We start from the raw sequence: 19,985 nt of genomic DNA, 5'->3' as shown, positions 1-19,985 counted from the left end.
CAACCGGAACCTGGTTAACAAAAATATTTCATGTTTGGACAGAGACCCCATGAGATAGGGTTCCGTCATGGGGTTTGTTTTGAGCATTATATACGTTCGCACACATGGTTTTAGCACCTCCTTAGCTTCCCTTTCCATTTTCCTCAGTGACAAAAAGGCTAATTTGGTTGATTCCACATCTTTCTTTGTAATGACATCAGGGTTGGCAAATAAGTCCCCCCCCCGCCCTAACTCATCAAGACTTTTTTTTAATATATCTCAGCCAAGAAATACGAGCAGAGTTGTCCAGAGTCATACATTCTCTTAGGATCAGGTGGGTGAGAGGAAGATCTTTGTTTAACCGACATTTGAGCCAGAAAATCAGAGGTTGCAGGGCAAGTGCATCACTTAAATAGGGAACCCCCAGTTCCTCGTGAACCGCTAAATTAGATGTGCCACGGGGAACACATAGTAAGCGTTTCAAAAAATCATTCTCCGCTATCTGTAAGGTTTCTGCAATAGTGTATTCCCAAATTTCACTGCCATAAGTAGCTACGGCCAGACTTTTGGCCTGATACACTTGCAGCAACATAGCTCCTGTTGGCTTCTTCCCTATTTTGGATGCAAAATTAAAAATTGCTGAATTAACCCTGGCCAGATCCCCTTTTTTCTTCTGTAATAGGGGGCCCCATTTGAGCTTGTCATCAAAGAGGAACCCTAAATAGGAAAATACATTTGTGCGGGGGATCTTGGAATCACCTACACTAAACTGGAAGTTCTTTTTCCTCAGTTGCCCCACTTGCATGACATACGACTTGGAATTGTTAATTGCCAAATCCCGGTCAGTCATGAATCTGGAAAAAGCAGTTAAAAGCGATTGCAGACCCAGTTCAGTCCTGGATATGAGGACGGCGTCGTCCGCATATAAAAGGACGGGAATCCATCGCCGTCCTACACTTGGGTAATCAACTCCCGTTGCCCTAAGTACACTGTCCAGTTCATTAATATAAAAATTAAATAAAAAAGGGGCCAGAATACAGCCCTGCCGGACACCCTTTTTGATATTAAAATCCCTTGTGACCTGCAGATCCTGTGAGAACCTGACATTAGCTTTCGTTGACATGTACAGATCCTCCAGAAAATTGACAATACTGTTCTCCACTCCCATTATCCTCATGGAGTGCCATAGCTTGTTCCTGTTGACACAGTCAAACGCAGATGACAAGTCCATGAAGGCAAGGTGAATTGTCCCAGTACGAGCAACAGTATATTTACTCAGTATCATAAATAAATTAAGACACTGAGCAACGGTGGAACGACCCGATCGAAAACCATACTGGACTTCCGACAAAATCTTATTGTCCTCCGCCCAAGTTGATAGTCTCTGTAAGAGGACTCGTACCACCACTTTAACCACTGAGTCAATAAGCGAAATTGGTCTATAGCAGTGGGTACTATTTCTATCGCCCTTTTTAAAAACAGGAACTATGGTAGAAGTTGCCCAAGACTGGGGACAGCCGTTCTTTGCTGCAGCATTAAAAACTGCCACCAGTATCGGCGCCCAGAAGGAGGGTCTGACTTAAATAGATCTGGGGGGATCCCGTCAGGACCAGGCGCTTTGCCAGCAAATAATCCTATGATACCTTCCAGGATCTCACCCTTCTCAAATGCTAATTCTGGGTCCTTCCTATCCTGGGAGTTCCTACAGCTAAGTTCAGACGGGCAATCAAATATAGTTTTAAAATGAAGTACCCACTCCTCCTCAGTGATGTGTGAGCCAAGGCTCCCCCCCCCCCTTCATGGTCAAACAGGGGCCTATTCACAACACTCCAAAACCTCAAGCTATTTCGGAGGGTGCTGGAATCAATCAATTCCTTCCACGCTTCTTCCTTCAGTGCTCCTCTCCTCTTGGCAAGGGCTACCTTGTATTCCCTGCGACAGTTGGAGACTTCCGATTGAATTCTAGGTTTTGATGACAGGACTTCCCCCAGCCTCTTGGCTGCTTTAGAGCAATGAGAGTCAAACCATCTAGGACCAGACAAGGTTTGACCTCTGGCTGGGGCGCATAATAGTTTAGCCACTTTTTGTGAAATAGAGTCGAATGCACCAAGGATAACTTTTGGAAGAGACCACTCCATTGTACATAGCGACAGTTCATCAGCACATACTATTTTAACATGGTTATAAAATATTTCTGCGGATACCGGAGACCATTTTAATCTGCGCTTCCCATCTGTCGATCTCAGTACGCCCTTACTTGGAGCATCCCTACGTTTTGCTGAGAGTGGGCCTGTCATGTGAAGAGTTAAGGGGTTATGATCACTAAATTCACTTTCTGCAATGTTCAAATTATTAATAAAAAATTGTAAAGAGGGTGAAATTAAAATAAAATCAATAAAAGATCCCCTCCCATGTTCTTTAAAAGTGGGCACAGTAAAGTTAGTGCGCGGGTCAGTTAGGATCATAGTAGCCACCAAATCTAGTTCATTTGTCATGGTATTCAACAACTCACCTTGAGTGGTATGCTCAAAGTGAAAACCCTTCATACGGGGACAACCCAACTCAGAAATACACGTAGTTGTTGGCTCACCACAAGGATATATATTAAAATCGCCAGAGACCAAAAGGTTATGAAGATTTGGGCCTAGGGATTGTTTTATGGTTACTCCCAGGGCAACTATATTACTAGCCTCATGCATGGAAGAGCAAGAATTGTAAAAGTTAACAATTCCCCAACTGATGTCCCCCCTTCGGGCCGATAATGCCAATATTCCTGGATGTGTGGTGGCCCTCACCTGCGGCTTACAATCAATAGCCAAGGAAACGTATGTGACTAGTCCGCCCTTTGTTCTCCCACTCACAGAGGGTCTAGCTGGAATGAAAAAGGCCTTGTAGCCCTCCAGGAACAGGTCGCAATCCACCGACCACGTTTCCTGGAGGCTAATAACCATAAATTGCTTAAGATAAGACACCCACCATGTGTCCTGAAACTTGGTGGCCAACCCTGCTATATTCCAGGATAGGAAATTATTCGAACTCGGCACTGGGAGCTCCACGACTACCTCCCCTAAAGCCTGAAGAGGTACGACCGGCTTAGACCCAATAAATATGGGATCCCGCAGTCAATCGCATTCCTCCATGCCTGTTAAGGCAGCAAATCTATTATTTGATGCCACTGTATGACCAGTACCAAATTGCCTGTCTAATTCTAGCAGTGGTTGGACCAAGGGAATGGGCTGGTGTCTAGGGAGTATTCTTGTTAAACAGCCACCTCGATGGGGTACACCATGGCCAACCATGGTCATGTCCCCATAGAAAGGTGGCCTGTAAAAATAGCCCAAGGGTAAGGCCTTGATGACAGAACCCACTAATGGGGTGAGACTGCAGTCCCCAGACAAAATACGGCCTGCGGTAAAAGGGTTATCAAAATTTATGATAATACAGTCGCTTGTCCCTTGTTTACGTGAGCTCCCAATCCAGCTAACCCTGCGTGCCGTGCCATAAGTATATTTTTAGATACATGATCGCCCAAGGTGGTATTATGTGTGAACCAATGATTTATTTGATTTACCAGCTGCTCATAATCTTCACTCTTCCCATTTGGGAGAACAGGGACATTCCCCAAAATCACAACATATGGAGTGGATTCAGGTGGGAGATCAATAATTGGAAGAGTCAGCATCTGAAGGGCCCTTCCCTCAGATCTCTTATCCCTCTGAGGCATAAGGGACTCTATCCTTAGAGACGGCTGCTGTGTGGAAGCTGAAATATCTACATTAGTGGACCTTAAACCATTAAAACTATTCTTATCTGGCGCCTCTCTGTTTACTATTTGCCTCACAGTCGGGTCTACCCCAGCTCCTTTCTGCCCAGCTCTTTCCCCTTCCTTGACTATTTGGGCTGTGGGCTTATTTGTACTTACTGATGGAATGACCGGCGGATTATAAACCATCGACCTTTCTAATTTAGATAGCCTGTCTTCTACTAAACTTATTTTTTGAAGAATGGTGTCTAATAAGGTAGATAGCATAGTTTCCAGCCTGCCCCAAAAGTCCCCCTCCAACGTGCTGTCAATTAGTTGCCCTGCCCTGTTCTGATTCGGGGAAATAAGATTGCCCGTCCCGATTGTAGTCCCGAAAAGTGCTGGTGCTGCAAGCAGTGTCAAGCGCGTCCCACGCCGCGCTGGTGTTATGCGCTTATGAGCGCGATGGCAGGATAAGCACCTCCCTCCTGGTAGCGTGGCAGGCTGGGATATGTTGTCCCGAAAAGTGCAGGTACTCCAAGCGGTAACTACACGTTACAAAGTTCTGCTGGGAATTTATTCAGAGTGTCCCGCACCCCGCACCCCAGGGCCGGCCCGTGACCAGCCAGCAGCGGGGACGCCGGGTCCCATAGAGGGCAGGGTCGCCTCCCAGAACTTCGCTAGAGCACAGCGGGCACAGAGATTATCCACCGCCTCACCAAGGCAACGGGATGCAGCACGCAGTAGGCCTCACCAAGGCAGTAGATTCACCTCCGCAGTTTCTCGCTCCAAGTCGTGGCAGCCAGGGACCAGAAGAGCCCCCAGGTAATGCGGTGAAGTCGTGGCCCCCCTAGTGCTTTTTCAGCAATCAGCGAGTCTCAGGGGGAAGAGGGTTATTTCCAAGCCGAAAATGGCTCCGGCAGGCCCGCAACGGCACCAAGGCTCTCCAAACCGGTGACGACAGTCCACTGGGTCAGGAAGGCCGAGCCAGTCTTCAAAATGGCGGCCAGGGAGATAGGGGGAAGACCAGCCAACCCCACGAGTTGCAGCGGCCCACCTCTTGTCTTGTAGGGGTCCCGCAGCTCCGGAGATCGTTTTCAATCCAACGTCAGTTACTTCTGTCACCACCAACATTCACAGACGGCGCGCACCACTAACATGCAGGGCGCAGGCGCATTCTCCCTTCGTCGGGTAACGAATCATTAACATGCACAAGCACTTTCCCTTACTTGGGTTTAGTTTTCTCAGAATCAGGTTCATGGCAGGCCCATGTAGCCCATAGCAGAAATATTTTTTTTTAAAGCGGTCAACTCTATAATCAGTCTTCGGCAGCCAAAAGAAGTAGAGGTGGTGTTATCTTGAATCCAGATATACAAATTGCAATGTGTACCAACGGCCACCTATGGTGCTGAAGTTTGGGGGCATTCAAAATGTAGCGGGATCCAAATTGAGGAGCATAGATTCTGTAGAAAAATTCTCGGGGCTCAAATCTCTTCTCCAACTTATATATGCCATATATGCTTAATAAGACTGAAAATTGGAAAATAAAGTGCAGTGTTTTAACTTTTTATTACAGAGTTCTGCATTTACAATGTTATTTTCACACACTGGGAGGGGTTAATCGATACACACTTTCATCGTGGATCGCCCCGCTATGGAGATCTTGTCACATGTGCTGATAATTTATCTGTTCTCTGGATCGTCTATAAAGAAAGCTTTGTGACACACAGCTATTTCTCGAAATTACTTGATTGTGTCACTGTTCTGAACACCGAGCACAGACAGTTTTGCACCTCACTGTACACTGTGATTTATTGTTGGATGAAAGTTTGCAAATATATACTATTATTTAATCCTAAAAAATAATGACTATTTGATTTCCATGAAATATTGTTGGTATTAGAGACCACTGTTCTCCCTTCTTTGATTATTGCTCTGAAAGCAGAGCTGTTATTGTGAAATTATTTTTTCTTAACCAGCACTGAAAGAGCAAAGAAATGCTGTGTTAACCATCAATTCTTCTTTGCCTTTCAGGTAGCCAAAGTGGACCTAGACATGGTGACTCCTGGTGGAGATCTGGTGCCCCAGCAGCCCCAGGTCTACTCTCCTGCCCACCATTGCTCACTCAACGGACTGTTCTTTTCTTATTATTTGGTTTGGTTTCTCCTCCATGGTCGCACGACAGAGCAGGTTTCACGCTGTTTTCAGTCTCACCTCCCGAGCTCCCCCTCCCCCAGACCTACTTAATGGCGGCCGCAGCAGGACCCCATTGAGTAGGTGACTGGTGATCCAGCATCCTCAGGTCCGCTCTCCTGCCTGCCTTCGCTCGTTCAGCTGCCTTGCTCTTTTCTTTTTCAATTATTTGGTTCGGTTTCCCCCTCCACACTCTCAAAACAGAGCAGCTTTCCCACTGTTTTCAGCCCCGCCTCCCAAGCTCCACTTCCGCCAGAACCTACTTATTGGCAGCCACAAACAAGTCCGTCTGCGCCCGTCCACACCTGTACTGCACCCAGCCCCAGATATCCTGGCCCGATCACCACCCACAGCTACTACTTCTTGTAACTCCATCGCCTGAACGCAGAGACCTCTGCTTCTGCACTGCACCATACAACACGGTTGAGCCTTTCTCATGCTCACACTGCCACTTCTCATTTCACCTTCAAGATCCAGACAGTAAGTTCACTCCCAAGTGAATCCTCGCCTACCAACCACGGGCCTCCGACGGAATTTCAGAAACCTCATTACCGACACTCACTGTCCTCAGCTCCAATAACTTTCTCCTCCTCAGTGACCACAACTTCCATCTGGATGACACCACAGACCCAGACACCACCGACCTTCTAGACAGCATTCTAAACGTCGGCCTCACGCAGCTCGTGACAGTTCTCCCACCCACAGCAGGCCACACAGAGGACCCCATCTTCTCCACCAGAAACACAGCCAAGGTCAGCCACACCCCCTTGCTCACTAGGTCGGACAACTTCCTCATCCATTTCAACATTCTCGCCCCCCCCCCCCCGCAAAAGCGGATAATGACATCCCCCACCCAGGGCAGCAACTGGAAAAATATCACCCGACAAGCATGGATCAATATCCTCAACCTACACCATACCACTCTCTCCGACGACACCAACAGAAATGCCCAGTGCTTCAACGAATGGCTCACCACTTGCGCCAAAGGCTTTGCTCCCCTCACACCAACAACCCGAAAACATGCAAACTGGTACACAGACACCCTCACAAATACCAAGAGATACTGCAAACAGCTGGAAAGGATGAGGTGATACTCCCAGAAGCCCACTGACAGGAGCACCTACAAGAACCCTCTCAGATCCTACCATCACGAACTGAAAGAGGCCAAGAAGAATGCTCCAATCACAGGACTGCCACTTTCTTATAAATCACAGTGACCGGCAGATGCAAAATACAATTTGGCTCCTTTGATGAGAAATATGAATAGGCTCTGAGAGTGCTACATTTGTTTTTTTAATATAGTGCACAGTGAGGGTAGAGGGGTCTGTCTAGCACTATGTGAGCTGGAGATGAGGGATAGAACGTTTCCCAGAGTACCAGTGCATGGGTGGAACCATGCCACACAACAGCAACTGGGTATCTTGGCTATTAATTGATAAGGGACAGTGTCCCCTTTGAGAAATGAGCCATCGAGCAGACAGCGGGATGTCTTTCTTTAGTTCAAAGTGAGCTTTAAAATACTACAGAACATAAACTGAATTTTCTGAAGTCTGGCAGTCACCATCCAATCGGATTTTTCTTCCACAAATTACACAACAGTAAATCATTTGAGGAAAACGATGTTTTGTTCTGGATTACAGCCTCAGATTTTTTTTAATCACCTCCCTATACAATTCCACTTCAAATATGTAGTACATTAAATTGTCTGGAAAACGGAACGGCTGAAGGCAAACGCCATTGTTGAGTAAATCGTTCCTGCATGATTATTTATGATAGTGAATTATTCACATCACTATTATGCCAATAAAAGATGGCTAAGAATGCTTACCGCGAACAAGAAAGAGAAAAACCAACAAACATAGCAAGTCACAAACAAAGAACATGTCCTACTACCTGCATTCTGTACATGTGGCTTTTAAACAGATCCATGTAAACATTCAACTTGTGTACTCAAGCTCCAGGTATCCAACTGTCAATACTGAGAAAGCAAACTATAATGGGAGTTAGGCGTGCCACTTAATGAACAATGAATGAACATCACAATTCATTGGCAACCCACCAAGTGTCCCTCAGGAAAATCACAGATGTAACCAAACATGAATTGTGAAAGTGAGGTAATCAGTTGTGTCTTAAAGGGAATACGTGTTTACCACTAGGCTTTTCTCGGAGGACTTGCAATTCCCTGGAGATCCTGAAACACGGTAGGACGTGCAGAAATCAAAGTTTTTAGTCTTCCCTGGGTTTAAGCCAAGTAATGCATCAGTAAACCATGAAAAACAATTTAGAGATTTCCATAACATTATACAGAAATGAAAAATGAACATTTATTAAATGGAACACATACTTTAGGAGTTTTTTCCTGTCAAGAGACTTTTGAGTAGCTGCTGAGAGTGATGCTCTTTCTCGAGGGCTCTTCTCTTTCTCCTGAAAAAAAAATAGATTAATAGAAGCAACCACCTTTCAGCATACTCGAAAAAAGCCTTTTTAATAAAAAAGCAAAACCTTTAAACATGGATGTTTATTGGTAAACGACTGCAGAATCCAGCTATTCGGTAAAGTCATCTTGAGTTCCAAAGCACATCAGAGGATAGCAAAATCCTGGATACAGTGTGTAAACAAAAGTGAAAAAAAGTACAAAAGCTTTTGCAAACCGATATGTACAAGAAAGAAAAAATAATAAAACAACGCTTTTATGATTATTGAAGTACTCCTACTGCTTCCCAGCTGGGTGGAACTTCCTGCAATTACATGCGGAACCCTAAAAAGCTTCCTAAAATAAACCATCCCTTAAAACTGTCACTATTACCAGTAGATGCCCTTTGTATGCCTTGGTCCTACCCATTTAACAGCAGTCATCCCCATCCAGCTCTTACATGATATTTCCAACATGCAAAGCTGAAAATGGCCTATGGCCCAAACAGCAAGGTCTAATAGTACCAGAAAAACCATAAAAGTAATTGTTCTTACTCCATTAACCTGCTCTACACGGTCTGCAACTGGTTTGGATGACTTCACACACAAATGAAGGGAGATGCAGCATATGCCCAATTTCCTGAGAGAAAGCAACATAATTCTTGGAAGAACCATTGGAGTAATGCTTAGACAAAGTATGAGGAGTTGTTCCTGTTTTGATTCAACATGGTCTCCTATGCTGACGACACCCAGCGGATCCTCTCCCTTGCCAATGAGCCCACAATCGCCAGAAACAGCTTCCACAATGGGATGAAGGCTATTGCTACCTGGATGAAAGACAGCTGCCTCAAGCCCAACTTGGACAAAACCGAAGCTCTCATTCTGGGGCCCAACACCTCCGCTTGGGAAGACTCCTGGTGGCCCTCCGCGTTGGGAATCCCACACTCATGGACCACTTACAAGGATTATACTGGACTCCTCGCTCATGATGAACTACCAGATCAACACCATCTCCTCATCATGCTTCCACACTCTTCACCTGCTTCGGAAAACCTTCAGATGTATCCCCACTGAGGCCAAAAAGACGGTCACCCACGCAGTCATCAGCAGCAGACTCTACTACGGCAACGCACTCTACGCAGGAGTCACCCAGAAACTCCTTAGGAAACTACAGAACGTTGAGAATGCAACAGCCAGACTGGTCCTCAACATCCCACGCCGCAGCCACATCTCCAAACTCCTGCAAGAACTCCACTGGCTCCCAGTCAACAAAAGTCACGTTCAAGCTGCTCACACACACCTACAAAGCCCTCCACGACGCCGGACTAAAATACCTGAACCACCCCCTCTCATTACAGGTACCCACCTGACACCTTCGCTCGACTGAACTGGCCCTTGCCACCGTCCCTCGGAACCGCAAGACCAGGACCGGAGGAAGATCCTTCTCCTACCTCGCCGCCAAAACCTGTAACGCCCTGCCTCTCTACCTCGGGCTATCCACGTCACTGACCCAAGTCAGGAAGGATCTCAAGACGCGGATCTTTGACTAAACCTCTGCGCCCATTAGGACCTGGAAGCCCCCCAAGCCCCCAAAGACCCTCACGGGTGAGTAGAATCAGTCTAGACCCTGTGCTTCATGGGAACAGTCCAGCCCGAACTGCCAAGCCAGGTCCTCCCTGGACTGGAAACAAGCATCCTAGGACCGGTGTTGGGGTGTCACCCCTCGTCAGCCAGGCTAGCTTGAATCCAGTGGCACAGTGAGCCCGGGACCCACATCTGGGCATACCCAGCGCACTTAGGGGGAGAAAGCAAAAGACACACAAATGATGGACGGAATACAGAACAAAACAAAACATTCACCCATAGTCAAGAGATCTAGGTTAAAGCCATAGTTCTTTTGTTCACCATGCCACCCTGAGTGGGACAGGCATGCCCAGACGTGGGTCCCGTGCTCTCCATGCCACTGGAGTCAAGCTTGCCTGGCTGATATGGGGTGATGTCCCGAAACCGGTCCCGGGATGCTCATTTATTAGTTCAGGGAGGACCTGGCCAGGCAGTTTGGGCTGGACTGTTCCCATGGAGTACAGAGAGATGTGCATATGGCTGGGTCTGAAATGGTATGGGGAGCGATGGATTTAGGCCCAGATCTCTGTACTAGGGTGAATGTTTGACATTGTATGAGGTACACATGCATGATACAGGTTGGGCAAAGCTTTAGCGGACTGAAAAACCCTGGTTCTAGTTTTTTGTTTACTCCCTTACATTCTTATTTCTAAAAAACAAAATTTATATACATATATATATATATCATGAATTGCTACTAGAGTAATGTACTTGTATTCATTTTGGATTAATGGTGAATACTAGTCGTCTTCCCAGCGATTCTTTTTCATATGAATATCAATGAGGTACCAAAATGTTCTGAAAATGCACTTCTCAGCAACACCTCTGCAGCATTGTTGAATGACACCCTGTGGCCTCGGTTGCAACTTCGCCCCCCAAGAAGGGACAGCAATAGAGCATTTAAGGTGACAATTGGTGTGCAGGCATTTTTTTCCATAGAGGTGTGCGAAGAGGAACAGAGAGCATTACGGACAGAGTCCACCACAGAATATGACACACTTGTGTACCATGAAATCTTATTAGTCATACCACTAACTAATCCGTGGAGAAGGGAGAGAGATGGGGAATCTAAACTAATATATGCTATCCACTAGAGATATTGTTACAAAGCGTAAGTAACCTTTTCTGATGGATACTTCTTTACATATTTTCCTCACCTTTTGAATCAGTAAAAAAGCTGTACCTGTAGGATAAGGGTATTTAGTAATGCTCAATATCCAAGAAGGTCATCGAAAGTATTAATCATTGCATGCCTCGGATGTGAGGCAATAATGACTGACAAAAGTAAGCAGGGATCTTGGCCAGCTCATAAATGTCAGCCACCAGATTAACTTTGGTGAGAGCTGTGGAAGCAGCCATGGCCCCTGTGGAGTAGGCTTGATCTCCAGACGGAGGTTCTTTCTTCATCAAACCAATGCAAATCTTTATGCAAAATGAGAAATTGGGTGAGGATGTAGCGTTACTGCTAGAGCAGTCGACCTCTAAGCTGGGGAACCGGGTTTGAGTCTCGACAACGACGCTCAACATCCTGTGATTCTGGGAAAATCACTTAATCTCCCCGTGCCTAACAAAAATGAATGTGTCCACCTGTTACGAAACTGGTGCTCATGTAAAGCGCTCTGATACCCGATGTTTCAGGTCTAGTTTGCGCTATATAAAACTCCATTTTTTAAATAGCCTTTTGGGTATGGCCTAGCTCTGTTTTAATACAGCAAAGTTCACAGAGCTGATCATCACCATCTAATGACATGTCCACGAGGGTTGCTTGGAAATCTCCTGAGAAGCCAGTAAAACATATCCAAATGTGGCAGCGTAGGGTGGCTGCTGGGGCCATTATCAAGCAAAAGTGTCTGCTGAATCCAAAATTTCTTTAGAAGAGTCCAGACTTTCTGTGACCGATCAACAAAGGAATTTTCCATATGGTCAGGGAGACTGACAGCGGTCATTTTTGCCCCCTCCCACACCGCACAATCTTACTGGTCAAAAAGACACATGCCTTCACAGTGCAAAAAAGTAGACTACATGAGAAAGAAAAATAAACAAAAGAGAAAACCAGCCTCTTGGACTCTTTGGATTCATGTACGTGCACAAGGCTTGCCCCAATAGAAACTTCGGAGAAGGATGTGATGACAACTTTGGGTCAAAAGGCACAGTTCTATGTCATCATGCAGCTTGTATGTGGACTGCCTGGCTCAAAAATGACTTACCCAGGCAGCCAACACTGGCTTCAAGCATGCATCGTTAAACGTCAGGACAGCTTGCATGACTGAAAAGAAGGGTTGTAAGATTTCAGTTAGGTTAAATTTTGCCTCCCAAAAAGTCAAGGCGATTTCCAGTTCCTCAGCTGCTTTTTGAGCCACCAAAGTGAACAAGAGATTTCCTCTGAAGGATTTCCATGGGTGTGAGGGATGACCACTTCTGGAGATATGTCAGTCACTTTTTGTTTTTAAGTGCAGGCAGAGGACAGTGTCTGTGTTGTAAGGAGACAAGAGGTTGCAGCCTTCAAAGCAAGCTTTCTCTTGATGACCGTAGTTTCGATCAGGTATGGCAAAAGCATAAAAAACATCCAAATCAGATCCTAAGTATGCCAGAGGTTTGTGATTGAAGCAAGCATGGACCTTTTCTTTGGTCACTCAGATATTGTTCACTGACTTTGAAGGCTGAAGCATTGCTGAAGCAGGCTCCGAGGGCAGAGCCAGTGTTAGCAGTGGTGCCATCCCTTGGACAGCACTGGCTTCATTAGAAAAAGCAGCAAGGCTGGAGTTTGTGAGGCATGGACTTGGTTCACTTCAGGGTCAGAGCCACCAGAAACTCCAAACCCAGAGTAAAGGCTGATAGTGTAACAGGGCTGACCTAAAAATATCCAGAACATGCCGGTAGGATTCAACCTGTGTACATTGGCCAATTGAGTCAGAAATTCAAGCTCCATCTTTTTCATAGTCGAAATATGATCCAACAAGGAAGAGTTTGGCATTAGAAAATGGAGCCGGTATTCCAAATGGTTCTGTGAGCCCAGCCATTTTATTGAGCATCAAGCACAGAATACAGCAATAACATCTTTCAGTTAACACAATGGTGAGAGATTGGATATCTGTCCACACAGTTAGTATAGAAGGGAATTAGGTGGCTAGGAAACACACAATAAAATGTAAAGTTACCGCTTTTGGACATCAATGGCCAGCCTCGATCTAATTTTACTTGCTAAGCCGTATTAGACTCCTACAATACTACACCCAGCCTGGGTGCAAACTATTAATTCCCTCCCTTTTTTTACACAAGGGGGTATATCACCTCCTTCATTTAATTCACTGCTAGCATTCTTTCCTTCATCTGTAAGGGTAAGTTACTTACCTGTAATCCTAGTTCTCTTCCAGGGGTATCCTCATCAAAGTCATAAGCACTGAATATTCCCGCCCATGTGCGGGGACCCCGGAAATAATAAAATTATATATGTAAAAACATACATATATACAGCTCTGTATATATATAAACATATATCATTTTTTCCAAGCAAATGCAGCTCCCATAAAAGGCTAGGCAATGTAAATATACACATCCAATAACACACATATATATATATATATATATATATATATATATATATATATATATAAAGGTATAACAATACACCTAAACACTCATGAGAAAGCAAAAAATAAAGAGAACAAACTGTGGAAAAACACAGATGTACAACACATTGCCAGCCTGCAGGCTGCATTGCAATATAATACCATAGAGACTAAAAAGCCCTGTACAGGTAAAAACTGGCACCGTGCCTTTAAGGCAGCCCTGACTTCCATATCCCATCATGCCTCAGGGGTGACAGTTAGGTCAGTTGTTCTTTGCGGGACCGTAGTCCTAAACACAAAGATATATCCTTTCCATAATGAATAATACACTTCTTCTCATTTGCCTGGTGAGGTGGGTGGGTTGCTTATGACTTTGATGAGGATACCCCTGGAAGAGAACTAGGATTACAGGTAAGTAACTTACCCTTCTCTTCCAGGGGATCCTCATCAATAGTCATAAGCACTGAATAGAGTAGCAAGCTCCCCTTCCACCTGCAGGCAAATGAAACTAAGGTTGTATCACCCATGGAGAAAGAGAATCATGAAAATGATTATGCATGGAACAGATTCCTCAAGGAGGCTTGTCCTACTTGAGTGTCTGCTCTGGTGTCCGAATCCAGACAATAATGCCTGGTAAAAGTGTGGACAGATCTCCAAGTGGCTGCCTTGCAGATCTCGGAGAGTGGGACATTATTGAGAAAAGCCGCGGTAGCCGCTTTTCCTCTTGTCGAATGCGCTTTAGGGCGCGCCCCCAATGGTTTCTGAGCCAGTTGGTAGGCCAATGTAATACTTGAAACAATCCACCTAGCAATGGAACGTTTGGATGCAGCAAAGCCCATACGGACAACCCCATAGTTCACAAACAATTGATCAGATTTCCTGACATTCTTAGTCCTATCTAGGTAGAATTTTAGGACCCTTTTGACATCTAGAGAATGCAACGCCCTCTCTGCCGGAGAGGAGGGGTTGGGAAAAAAGGTTGGTAAGGAGATGGCTTGGTTTACATGAAACTCCGATACCACCTTGGGTAGGAACGAAGGATGAGTTCTCATCACCACCCTATTTTGATGAAAAATAGTGTAGGGCTCTTTAGAACAGAGGGCCTGTATCTCACTGACCCTCCGTGCTGAAGTGATGGCTATTAAAAATGCTGTCTTCCATGTGAGGTGCTGTAGGGTAGCCTTATGAATAGGCTCAAAAGGAGAACCCATGAGCTTCGACAGAACCAAGTTTAGCTCCCAGGAAGGAGAGGGAGGTCTAACAGGGGGATAGACTTTCTTGAGTCCTTGCAAGAAATCCTTCACTACCTGCACTTTAAAAAATGACTGCTGTGAAGGCGAACGGCTGTATGCTGTTATGGCTGCTAGGTGAACCTTTATGGATGAAAATTTCAACCCTGCCCTCGCTAAATGTAGAAGATAGGGCAAAATTACATCCTCCTGGCATTTAGTGGGATCATAATGATGCTGAGCACACCATATATAAAATCTTTTCCACTTACAGAAGTAGGAGTGTCTTGTCGAAGGCCTCCTGGCTTCCTTCAGTATGGACATACACTCTTGAGGGAGGTTCAGATGGCCATACTGGAGGACTTCAGGAGCCATGCTGTTAAGCTCAGCGAGGGAAGGCTGGGATGGTAAATGTTCCCCTGCATCTTGGATAACAAGTCCGGCCTGCATGGCAGCCGCTTGTGGGGTCGGATCGACATGTGTAGGAGATCCGTGTACCACCACTGCCTCGGCCAGTCCGGTGCTATGAGGATCATCTTGGCAGATGAATTCTGCAACTTGGTCACCACCTTGGGGATTAGTGGGAGAGGCGGAAAAGCGTACACAAATGTCATTGACCAATTGATCAAAAGGGCATTCCCTAGGGATCCTGGTCGATGGTATCTTGAGGCGAAGCCTCGGCATTTTGTGTTTTGCTCGTCCGCGAAGAGGTCCACTTGCGGACGCCCCCATTCCCCGAAGATGTCTTCTAACACCTCGTCGTTGATTACCCAGTCCTCTGGCTCTTGAAAATGCCGACTGAGTAAGTCTGCTTGCACGTTGAGTTCTCCTGGTAGGTGCACCGCTTTCAATGAGATGTTCCTTGCTAGGATCCAGTGCCACAGGGACTGAGCTTCCAGCGAGAGCGTTCTGGATCGAGTACCCCCCTGCTTGTTCAGGTAGTACATTGTGGTGGTATTGTCCGTCTGCACTAGAATGGTACTCGTCGTGATCGCAGGCAGGAACGCTTTGAGGGCTAGGTGGACTGCCCTGAGCTCCAGCATGTTGATGTGGTACAACTGCTCGCTGCTGGACCACTGTCCCTGAGTTTGCAGAGTCCCAAAATGCGCACCCCATCCCTGAAGGGAAGCGTCGGTGATTAAGGTCTGAGTTGGGGGCTCTTGATGGAAGGGGATCCCCACTTGTAGATTCCTTGGCTTCAGCCACCACTTGACTGACTGTTTGGCTGCAGAGGAGAGGCAAACCTTTTCTTCCCACAGGGAGTTCCTTTGATCCCATTTGTCCTCGAGATCTTGCTGAAGAGGACGCATCCTTAGCCTGGCGTTGGGCACTAGGAAGATGCAGGATGCCATGGCCCCTAGCAGAGAAGAGATTTGCCTTGCCGACGACAGATTGTTGGTTATAATCTGCCTGCCTTTTAGCATAATGGATGACTGTCTTTCCTCCGAAGGAAACACTTTTCCTACTACGGAGTCTATAGTTGCGCCCAGGTAGTGGATCCTCTGCGTTGGTGTAAAATTGGACTTTTTGGCATTCACTCTGAGACCCAACTTGCAACATAAGTTCAGGCATAGCGACAGCTGTGACCGCACATTCTGTGGTGATGAGCCCTTTATTAGCCAGTCGTCTAGGTAGGGATAGACGAAGACTCCTGCGCGCCTCAGAGCAGCCGCTACTACTGCCACGCATTTTGTGAATACTCGAGGAGCGGACTTCAGGCCAAATGGGAGGACTTTGAACTGATAGTGAGAGTTGCCTACCACAAACCTGAGAAATTTTCGATGATTCCTTAGTATGGGAATATGGAAATATGCATCCTGAAGGACCAATGAACACATCCAATCGCCCATCCGGAGAAGAGGATATATTTGGTGGAGCGCCAGCATGCAAAATTTTTCCTTTCTTATGTGTTTGTTTAGTATCCGTAGGTCTAAAATGGGTCTGAACTCTACCTTCACACTCCTCTTTTGGATGAGAAAGTATCTGGAGTAAACTCCCTTTCCTCTTTGGTTTATGGGCACTTTCTCTATTGCAGATTTGAGTAGAAGCGTCGCTACCTCTTCTCTGAGCTGCTTTAGATGCTGGGATGAATTGACAGGAGGAATCGATGGGGGGTGACTTCTGAAACGAAGCGAGTACCCATGACGCAGTATATTCAGTACCCACTTGTCCTTTGTGATGGACTGCCACTCTGGAAGATGATGTGCAACACTTCCTCCCACCGGAGCGGTGGACAGCATCGGAGGAAGCGGCTTCTCATTGCTTCCCCGGAGCTTTGTTTCCAGCATTAGACTGCCTGTTGTTACCCCGTCCCCTGGATGGCTTGCGGGACTGGTATTGCTGTTTCTTTTGACCTTGCTGGTCCTGGTTCTTTTGCCAATGAGGGGTTTGAACCCTCTGTTGGTAACTGCGCCTGTCATTTCCCTTGCGGCGTCGAAACTCTTTTCTCTTTTCAAGCCCGACAGCTTTCATGGTCTCCAGCTCTGCCTTCATACGGGCCATTTCTTCGTCTGCATGGGACCCAAAAAGAGAACTACCGGAGAAAGGCAGATTTAAAATTCTTGCCTGCGCTTCCGGTTTCAAGGCCGTCAATCTAAGCCAGGATGATCTTCTGGCTGTGACTCCATGTGCATATTCATGCGCTGCCAGTGTTGCCCCGTCCGCCGCTGCACTTAAGATCTGGTTAGAAACCAGACTCCCCTCATGCAAAATCTCTTCAAAGTCCCGTCTGTCCTCTGATGGAACTTTGTCAATGAACCTCTGCAGAGAGTCCCATAATGACCTATCATAGCGCCCCAGAAGCGCCGAGGCACTCGCCACCTTTAAGCTTGAGGATGCTGAGCCGCAAACTTTCCTCCCCCAGGAGTCTTGTGTCTTACTGTCCTTATCTGGTGGTACCGTTGAAGACCCAGCTACTGCATGTGTCTTCCTGGCAGCGGCGGTGATGACAGAGTCCGGTGGAGGATCTGATTTAAGGAATAGAGGATCCTCCGGAGCTGGACGGTACTTTTTTAGAATTCTCGCCGGCGCCGTTTTGGTGGTTGCTGGTGTGAGAAAGATATCCATTACCGGTTGTAACAAACCGGGGACTAATGGCAATAACGGGCGTGACACTGTGCGTTCATGAAGAGTTTCAAAGATTATGGATGAAGTGGTCTCCTGAACCGGCATAGGGATATTTAATTTTGTAGCTCCTCTACACAACACTTCCTGAAACGTAGAAATATCATCTACCGGAGATACCCGAGAGGGTGGCGTCTCCGAGAGGGTCGGTGAATAATCCCTTTTGGATGATCTGGAAGAAGGGGAGGTAGAAGGGGTTCTACGGCGCCTTTTCTCTGATCTGGTAGACCCTCTTCTGCGGGAGGGAGACCTGGATCGCCTTCTTGGTGCTCGAGAGTGACTTCGGGATTCTCTTTCTCGAGATCTTGGTCTGATCGGTGTCGCTGGGAATACCACGCCCCTTATTCTTGTTAGCGATGCCTTTATTGCGTCTGGCATAGCAGGGTCCTGAGGCATCTCCCTTACGGGACTTTGAGGTACCGCATTGTCCTCCTCCTGCGAACTTTCTCTTGCAGGTACTGGAGATTGATGCACAAGCTCTGGTGATTCGGATCTTGAACCTGAGCCCTCTGATCCTGAAGGCGAGATAGATATGAGACGCGGTGACTCAGGAGTTGTATATATCAGTCTATGAGGAGATTTTCGCCTTGAGACTGGTCGAATCGTGAGGCGAACATGTGACACCTCCTGCGTACCCTCAACAGAGGGCTGCCTCGACGGTGATAGGCCTATCACCGGAGATCTTTGACTCGAATCTTCGAGGCTCCGAGCTTCTTGTCTCGACGTCGAGATTATCTTCGACGGAGGCTTCATGTACCTCACCAAAGCTTTGGAGACCTGTGAGGACGGAGGCATCTGCCTCGACGTCGACTCCGACGGAGGCACCTGCCTCGACGTCGACTCCGACGGAGGCCTCTGCCTCGACGTCGACTCCGACGGAGGCCTCTGCCTCGACGTCGACTCCGACGGAGGCCTCTGCCTCGACGTCGACTCCGACGGAGGCTCCTGCCTCGACGTCGGCCCTGACGGAGGCGTCTGCCTCGACGTCACTCCTGATGGAGACTTCTGTCTCGACGTCGAATGCTCCGACGACGTCGAAAGCCTCTTCGCCGTCGAACGATGTTTCCTCGACGGCGATCTTGATCTTGACGGCGATCTTGGTCTCGACGTCGACTGTGGTGGAGATCGCCTACGTACTTCTTGCGACATCGACTGATGTCTCGCCGACCTCGACGTCGAACGATGTCTTTCCTTCGACGAACGATATCTTTGTGCAGACGTCGATCGATCTTCTCTTGACGTCGACAGATGCTTTTTCGACGTTGAACTGTGGCGCCGAGTCCTCGACGCCGAGCCTTTAGACTCCGTCGACGTCGAACGCATCCGCTTCGACGCTGAATCTAAAGTCGACGATGATTTTCTCTTTGCAGCATGACTTCCCCTTGACTCCTCACCTCTCAGCGACGATCCCGCCGCTGGAGTCTTCGACGCCGAGCCCGACGTCGATGGGGAGCAAACAGGGACCAACTGCTTCGACGTCGACCGTTCTGCTAGGCCGTACAGCCTAATCCTCTCTCTCTCCTTTAAAGTCCTTTTGGAAAGGTCTTCACAATGATGGCATGTTGCTGGAGAGTGAGAGTCCGGCAGACAGATAATACACACCTCATGTGTGTCTGAAGCAGCCTTCTTTTTTCCACAAGATGGACATGGAACAAATAAAGAAGGCATTTTTCTGACAAAATAGCAAAACAAAATCAGTCAGAAAAACACAGGATACTAACTTCCTCTCAGATGTTATAAGAAGAAGTCCAAAAAATCTTAAAGTTGTAATAATTCTTGACTAAAGAGTCAAAAATGAAGAGAGCTGAATTCCAGGGTCCTGACTGAAGGAGCCGGAAAGAACAACTGACCTAACTGTTACCCCTGAGGCATGATGGGATATGGAAGTCAGGGCTGCCTTAAAGGCACGGTGCCAGTTTTTACCTGTACAGGGCTTTTTAGTCTCTATGGTATTATATTGCAATGCAGCCTGCAGGCTGGCAATGTGTTGTATATATATATGTGTGTGTTATTGGATGTGTATATTTACATTGCCTAGCCTTTTATGGGAGCTGCATTTGCTTGGAAAAAATGATATATGTTTTTATATATACAGAGCTGTATATATGTATGTTT

At 46.8% G+C, this 19,985-nt stretch overlaps 1 protein-coding gene across 6 annotated transcripts in view; it reads right to left on the bottom strand.

Annotated features, from left to right (window-relative positions):
* Positions 1-19,985, bottom strand: part of CCP110 (centriolar coiled-coil protein 110) — a 391,171-nt gene that overhangs the window by 76,196 nt on the left and 294,990 nt on the right. For all 6 annotated transcript variants that reach the window (XM_085629056.1, XM_085629058.1, XM_085629057.1 and 3 more), the window contains one exon: positions 8,259-8,338. In XM_085629056.1, the coding sequence (XP_085485182.1) occupies positions 8,259-8,338 (80 nt within the window). The remainder of the gene's footprint in view (positions 1-8,258; positions 8,339-19,985) is intronic.

Source organism: Triturus cristatus, chromosome 10 (assembly GCF_964204655.1).
Source record: "Triturus cristatus chromosome 10, aTriCri1.1, whole genome shotgun sequence".
NCBI lineage: Eukaryota > Metazoa > Chordata > Amphibia > Caudata > Salamandridae > Triturus > Triturus cristatus.
Note: the sequence above shows the minus strand (reverse complement) of the source record. Positions and strands in the feature narration are given on the sequence as shown.